The sequence below is a fragment of the Opisthorchis viverrini genome, assembly GCF_000715545.1.
Source record: "Opisthorchis viverrini unplaced genomic scaffold opera_v5_63, whole genome shotgun sequence".
Classification (NCBI taxonomy): Eukaryota; Metazoa; Platyhelminthes; class Trematoda; order Opisthorchiida; family Opisthorchiidae; genus Opisthorchis; species Opisthorchis viverrini.
Genome location: NW_008751719.1, coordinates 332957 through 340815, shown reverse-complemented (window position 1 = coordinate 340815; position 7859 = coordinate 332957). Strand labels below are relative to the sequence as shown.

The following is a 7859-nucleotide window of genomic DNA, read 5'->3' as shown; positions in this document are numbered from 1 at the left end:
ACAACAACCGAGTTCATCTTGCCACATGGTGAGAAAAGATGTTGGGTACGCATTTAGCTAGCGAGTCGCCCCAACTCAACTAAAACGCAGTTGACAGAAGCTCATCCCTACTGATGAGCCCATGGAAGGGCAAAACCGGTAGCAAGATATCGAAGAGCCTTCAACAACCTTATTTATCATAGAAAAATCATAGGTAACTTTGATTCCGTTACAGAACAAAGGCGCTTCAACAAGACGCTCAGTTCCTTACGTCGACAAAACTCAGATTCCCGATTATATGTGACCGCCCAAATCACTGTAATCTGCTGTTAGGTGTCACTGTAGGGACGACTTGAGCAAATGGCGAGCGATTGAGGAACCTTGGTTCGTCATAGATGAATCCGGTGGATCCACACGGCTTTCCACCACAACTGGAACATCCGTCAGTCATCGCTGCCTCGCACTTCCACCCAGACAGGCGACCGTCCGCCTACATGTCACACATGACACATGGCGAACTGTGGAAGAGGTACTTAATTGGAGGCTTACTTAGATGAGGACTGTTGTTTGTTTATTGAACGGAGAATGCTGCATCTCTTCACGAGCGTGTACACGGGAAATGTGGCCTAAGTGGCTTAGTGCGTCATGAACAACGTCGGTGGGACAAATTTGTTTTTTCCTGACATAAACTGTCCTTACCAGACCGCGCTTATAGCTGATCCGCAGAGCGCCCTTACAGACAAGGACTGCCGCGTCCGTTTTTTTTTTCTCCGGAAAATTGGTACACCTATGGTATGTCTGAATGTTAAGACAATAGTGTTAAAGGTTTTAGCTCTCCGATTTGTTTCCTGATAGCCTAACATCAGACTGCCGCAAAATGCAGAAGAATAGGTCATTGCTGAATGGAGACCTGGGACGCTGTGAAGGATAGCCAAACATAGTACCGGATACTCGGCACTAGGACAGACGAACTGGCTTGGTCTTTCGCGAACATAAACATCATGAGCGTACGCCAGTAACACATACACCTGCTGAAAAATACGCTCTCCGCCGAATGATGCGAAAATTACGCTCATCTCATAAACGCAGCCAAGCGGTGTTGTTTCGATGGCTACACCCGTCCTGAAATGCACACGTTATGGGAGCACAACAATGAAGTCACTCGAACCTCAAGTTAATGTGCATGTACACTGTAGCACTTAGTACAATCCAAAGAGGAAGTTAGTGGAATCCTCGGTGACTTGTACTCATCAAACAGAGCAAGTCTTAGCTGTCCGTATAAGGTCGTCAGCCAAGAAGCTGTAGCCGGGTTTACCCAGTTGACTTCATTCCTCAGGTCAATATACACGGAGGAGCCCAGGAGCATTAGGTTTCAGCTTCGCTTCGCTAGATCGTCGCATTTCTGCTTGGATAGTTGCGCATTGAAAACGGTTACTTTCCGCAAACTTGTGATCGAATGATAATCGTGTGATAACCAAGAAGCGATTCCGTATTGAATGAGGGCTCCTCACAAAACACTTCTTGTATCGTTCGTGGTGGTTCTTCGCTCGCTATGACAGAAACTTTTTGGTGCTACAGGGGACATTGTAGGCTGGGAAGTTGTTTACCAGGGGAATATGGTGATCACTAAATGGGAGGACGGCACGACGAAGTGACTTCTGATAAGCAGAGACTAATACTGTCCCAAAACGATTTGGAAGGGTGAACGCAAAGACACTTACCACCCTGTTAAAATGACTTTCTTTCTTAGGACGCACCAGCAAGAAGTTTCGCCTGCAGCATCGTTCAATTAACGCAAGCAATAAAATTTATTTTTATTTAAAAAATAATCCGAAATGCTCTTGTATTTATTTCAATCTTAATCCAGATCAGTTCCATGCTGTTAAAACATCGTTTTGTTACCCACAAAGGCAGGTTCTTCGAAAAAAGTTCAACCAGTAAGACCAGTTTTGGCTTGACTAGACAACATCGCTAGACAGACAGCGTTTGTGAGCGTATTATTTCTTCCAGAACTTTTTTGGAAATACCCAGCGGACACGGGAAGTTAGAAAGTTAACCGCCTCAAACAGAAATGCCTTCTAGGGCCGGGATGTGGATGCCTATGAAACTCGAATGCGAGTGCGTTTTTCTTGGTCTACGGAAGGCCGGCTCTTGAGGGTTTGCTGCATTACAAGGAAAGCTATAACGCGTTCGCTCAACTGTTTTCTGAAGAAAAGATAGGAAGTGCACTTACTTTGGACACCTCAGACCAACGAGGTTCCACATCATTACTGTATGTCACACCGTCGACACGACTGCCAAATTCGCTGTAGTTGATAAGCTCAAAATGATGAGTCCATTCGTCGTAGAATATGGTGGCGTGGTGTGGCGAAACGAAACGACATGATTTGGTCGAACCGTTCAGGCGATGATCGTTCAGCAAGAGATGACACTCCGGAGCTATATCATCAACGGATATGGAGTGGTTGGGAAACAAAGACATACACAAATAATGCGGCTGGATTCCGCGGATATAAACAACGGGAACAGGTAATGACATCAAGTAACAGGCATACAAGTTTTGCGTACCACCCAAAGCGAAACGTCTACGTTTATAATAACCTCAGTTTGCGGGTGCATCGAGGACCATTAGGCCAAAGCAGGAGACGAACGAAAGCGTAGACATTTAGTACAGAAGTAATTGAAACATTAAAGTGGAAACTGACTGAGCACAGAAATTCCAGCAGTCAACTTACAAGTACCAACAGTCAGTTGCCGGTAATGCATCCGAACAACAGGTCCATGCGTGCCCCCACAGGGAGTAAATACTGCACGCGCACGGAGTTTCCACAACGGAGATTCGGATAAGGGGGAAACTAAGCCGAGTGAATTTGATAATGTAGCATCAACCGTTCGACCAGAAATTTGCCGAATACGTTGTTCAATCAGCGAAATGATTAGAGGCAAGTCAACGAGATCCCGCCTATCCGCAGGGAGATCTGAATGATGATGGACAAGCAATTAGCAAGATGTAGTAACGTCGATGGAAGAGACACAATAAGACATCATCAAGCCCGAAACTTGTTTTTGGCCGTTTTTCAAAACTATATGAGGTCAAAGCGATGAAAACAGACAGCTTTGGAGAAAGTACGCAGAAGAATCCGTAAGCGAAAGAAAGAACAAGCCACCCATTTGTATCGATGCTGTGGAACGAGCAGAATGGTACCTAACATACACAAATGCAGTCAGGAGGCATCAAACGGAATGGATACAATCAAGAGATGAAGCCATGGGTCTACAAGTGCGGTCTTAAAATCGCCCGAGACAGTCCGATTTGTTGCTGATTTATTACGGACACCTGCAGAGGGTTCGCGGAGCTTCCTTATTCGAAAACAGCCCAATAACTAGCATTATCCAACCGGACCATCCAGGACTGCCAACAAACACGATATATTTTGAAGATCAAACCGGTAGTAAACGTCTTTGCGTACTAACACAGGGAGGCTAATCCGCAGAGGCAGAACCTAGGGTTCGGTCGGTGGCACTATTGACGAGTGAGTCTTGTTCGCTATATCCATGCTACATATCTGTTGCGTTTTACTCGTCAGACATGACATTCAACCTGTATTTCAATTGGTTAATTCCATACCTTCTCGCATGATAAATTTTTGTGGGTATTTGACGGATTCAGACGGCAGTTAGCCAGTTACTGTCTCAAAGGGGTCACAACAACTTTAAAGTCAAACTCCGTTAAAGATAGTGTATTCCTCAAAAAAAAACTTTAGAAATAATAATGGGACAACTGACTAGGATAAGCAGCTTGTCATCTTCATTTAGCAAACGATTAACTTACGACAACGAGAATCTCACCTTGTAAGCAACTTCCGATTTCCGCTAACTTCTTCACGCAGTTTTCTATAGTGGGCCATGGCTCATTGATATCAGTAGTCAACGGTGATTTTGATGGCACATGCGGTGGGCAAACACTGCTGTCTGGAGTTGACAGCTTCGTCTCATCTACCACAGGCTCTTTAGGGTTCTCTTCACGGCAGGGTAGTGATGAACTTTTCAAATAAAATTCAAGTAATCCACGGACAAACTGTGGAAAAAACGAAAGAGATTACGCATTCACTATGCAAAAGTAATATACGCCAATATAAAAAATTAAGGCGAGACGACTATTCTGACTAGCCTTGATATTGATTAGCGAAAGACGACGACACAAGAACAGCTGTTTGTGAGTGCCGACAGACGCGTGGGACCGTCAAAAATGTGGGTGGGGCGTTGTGGTAGTCTACCGAGATCGTTGTTCTTTTGGTTAAACAAGTCGGTTAAACAAGTCGATGTTATTATCAACATTCAGCAATTATTCTTATTGATGCATGAAGTTGAGTGAACAAAGCTAAGCTAACTAGAAAACAATTAATCAATTATCAAGCTATAAACCGTGTGCCAGAGGCGCTGCAGAGGGTTCGCGGAGCTTCCTTATTCGAAAACAGCCCAATAACTAGCATTATCCAACCGGACCATCCAGGACTGCCAACAAACACGATATATTTTGAAGATCAAACCGGTAGTAAACGTCTTTGCGTACTAACACAGGGAGGCTAATCCGCAGAGGCAGAACCTAGGGTTCGGTCGGTGGCACTATTGACGAGTGAGTCTTGTTCGCTATATCCATGCTACATATCTGTTGCGTTTTACTCGTCAGACATGACATTCAACCTGTATTTCAATTGGTTAATTCCATACCTTCTCGCATGATAAATTTTTGTGGGTATTTGACGGATTCAGACGGCAGTTAGCCAGTTACTGTCTCAAAGGGGTCACAACAACTTTAAAGTCAAACTCCGTTAAAGATAGTGTATTCCTCAAAAAAAAACTTTAGAAATAATAATGGGACAACTGACTAGGATAAGCAGCTTGTCATCTTCATTTAGCAAACGATTAACTTACGACAACGAGAATCTCACCTTGTAAGCAACTTCCGATTTCCGCTAACTTCTTCACGCAGTTTTCTATAGTGGGCCATGGCTCATTGATATCAGTAGTCAACGGTGATTTTGATGGCACATGCGGTGGGCAAACACTGCTGTCTGGAGTTGACAGCTTCGTCTCATCTACCACAGGCTCTTTAGGGTTCTCTTCACGGCAGGGTAGTGATGAACTTTTCAAATAAAATTCAAGTAATCCACGGACAAACTGTGGAAAAAACGAAAGAGATTACGCATTCACTATGCAAAAGTAATATACGCCAATATAAAAAATTAAGGCGAGACGACTATTCTGACTAGCCTTGATATTGATTAGCGAAAGACGACGACACAAGAACAGCTGTTTGTGAGTGCCGACAGACGCGTGGGACCGTCAAAAATGTGGGTGGGGCGTTGTGGTAGTCTACCGAGATCGTTGTTCTTTTGGTTAAACAAGTCGGTTAAACAAGTCGATGTTATTATCAACATTCAGCAATTATTCTTATTGATGCATGAAGTTGAGTGAACAAAGCTAAGCTAACTAGAAAACAATTAATCAATTATCAAGCTATAAACCGTGTGCCAGAGGCGCATTGATTCTAGCTGCTACAGTTTCGATCACCGGAAACGGGGAAGTGCAATATACAACCAAGCCTTGGAGTCGAAGGCATGTTCAGTTTGTTCGGAAATTGAGCAGCTACGCAGTGCGGGCGATAGATCTGATGCACCAGCGCCACTGACAGCGCGATTGGGCCATTTCCGACAATGTCATTAACCACTGGTGATCTGAGTCCCAGAGTCCCTATCCAGGAAAGCGGCAGTTGCCCTCCGACTAAGTGTACTGGTTAGTATTTTGTACTTCGTTGCCAGGTCATACACTGTCCACCTCTCGGTCGCTTCCACTCATCACAGGGCTGGGCCAAAAGAGCTCTGTGAGGCAGACGGTCTTCTGCTATGCGGAGTACATGACCTAACTAGCGCAGCTTGTGAAGCGTGAGTAATTCATCCATCGGGGGAGAGTTCCTTCATCCTAAGACCACTTGGCGTGCCTCAGCATTACTAGTCCGAGGTTCTCACCATACCTGACCAATGCTTCGGAGACACCGATGATCAAATACTGACATTTTCCGTATGATCTCTGAGTGCAAGGGCCAAGTCTCTGATCCATAAAGAAGTATGAAGTGTGAAGTATAAAGTTTGAACTCTTCCCTTGACGCACAAGCTCACGTCACGTCGGCGCCATAGGTGTCGGAGGTTGTCAAAAGCTGCCCTGGCCTTTCCTATTCGAAAAATCATCCCATCTCCAGCCAATCCACCGAAACTTATACAGCTACCATATCGATTGGCTCACCCGCAAGCATGAGGTGTGGGTTTGATCCCACCCAGTCTTGTAGGATCACTTTACACTTCGCAGGTGTGAAGCGCACGCCAAACCGTGGGGCAGAGTTATTTAGGTTATTTGAAATCGTTTGCATCTGGGAAGGATCTGAACCAGGGAGAGCAACATCGTCTGCATACTTAATGTGTGTGTGAGAGAACGTCCCAGGAGCATTTCGACTCCCGAGGTTTCAGAGGCAAACTAGAAAACGAATTATTAAGATATACGAAATAGAAGTTTTTGTTGACCGAAATGAATTCAGTAATCTTAGGGCTGTCAAACAGCTAGCATTAGAGTGCCGAATATATCCATTCGACGCTTGGGTTTCATCTGACCCGTTGGTAATCCCCATGAGCGTTCCTCGTGGAACCCTCATAGTTTGTAATCACGTTCTCAAAACTCTTTGCCGTACAGTACTGCTGATATGTTGTATTACTTTCGATATAGTAAGCAAACGGTTGCCAATAAAAATGTTATTTTTCCTTCGAACATATGTAATTACAAGATATGCCCGAAATCCGGCCTGATTAGCACAAAAAAGGACATGCTGTGATTCAAACAGTCGAAATATAGAATGTCGTCCATGGTCTCGAAGTAGCATACAGGTGGTAGCACACAGGCAGCTCACAGAAGCATACAGGACGTATAGCCTTCAGGCGATCGGTGAAATATGGAGGAAGACCAGCGGGGGGGGGGTTAAAATGACATTACTGTACCACGCAATTTACTACGCGATGTCAGACAACGTACCAAAGCTGAATCATCCCTTCCGGGAGACGGTGGGTGTGGAACATCAGGTTTAGCTTCTGAAGGACGAGGGACTCGTTTTACTCCACGAGCATACATCGCCTTTACAGCGGGGGGTACCTGGTGAACGAAGAATAGGCATACTGATAAGACTGCATCCAGCGCTTTTTGGCGGATGGCAGTTTAAAATATACATACCGTTCTAGTATTAAAACAAGCAGCTATATTTTTTTTCCAATGTGAAAGTAACTTTGCAATGCCAAAACCTCTCCATGTATTTGCATTGAAGAAAGATCAATGTTCTTACCTCTCTGACATGTTTGTTAACCCACGACAGGAAATTACCGTCACCTCAGCCTTGTAGAGTGAATCTCCCAACACAGGAGGTACTGTACCTCTTCTTTGGGTTACTTTTCAAAAAGATCGCATCCGATGTCAAAGCGGGGAACGCTGATGTGGTCTCCTCACAGGAGTGGAGAATATTCGATGGGATCTCCCTGTTGGAACTACTGTGGTGGCTGCCAACGCCAGGTTGAGTGCACAACTTACAACTTTGGGCTAATTTCTACGTAAAGTTGTGATTAATGTACTCTCCTTGCTAGAAACAGGTTCACGAGGGTTCCTTTCTTTCCCATTCACAGATGCAACCGTGAAACCCTATCATCACATATTATTTTGTCCTACGGTGCTCCTACCGCACGCACACCATACTGATTATAGGGAGACGGTTGAAGGTCACATCCGCGAGAAGCGGTGAAATTAACCAACTACACTGGTAACACTAAACACTCAGAACGCTAATT

General features: G+C 44.7%; 1 protein-coding gene across 1 annotated transcript in view; it reads right to left on the bottom strand.

Annotated features, from left to right (window-relative positions):
* T265_04036 (hypothetical protein) overlaps positions 1 to 7859 on the bottom strand; it is a gene marked incomplete at both ends in the record, with an annotated part of 17429 nt that overhangs the window by 4163 nt on the left and 5407 nt on the right. The window contains 4 exons of the mRNA XM_009168671.1: positions 2213 to 2418; positions 2715 to 2957; positions 3829 to 4057; positions 7060 to 7176. Coding sequence (XP_009166935.1) covers positions 2213 to 2418; positions 2715 to 2957; positions 3829 to 4057; positions 7060 to 7176 — 795 coding nt within the window. The remainder of the gene's footprint in view (positions 1 to 2212; positions 2419 to 2714; positions 2958 to 3828; positions 4058 to 7059; positions 7177 to 7859) is intronic.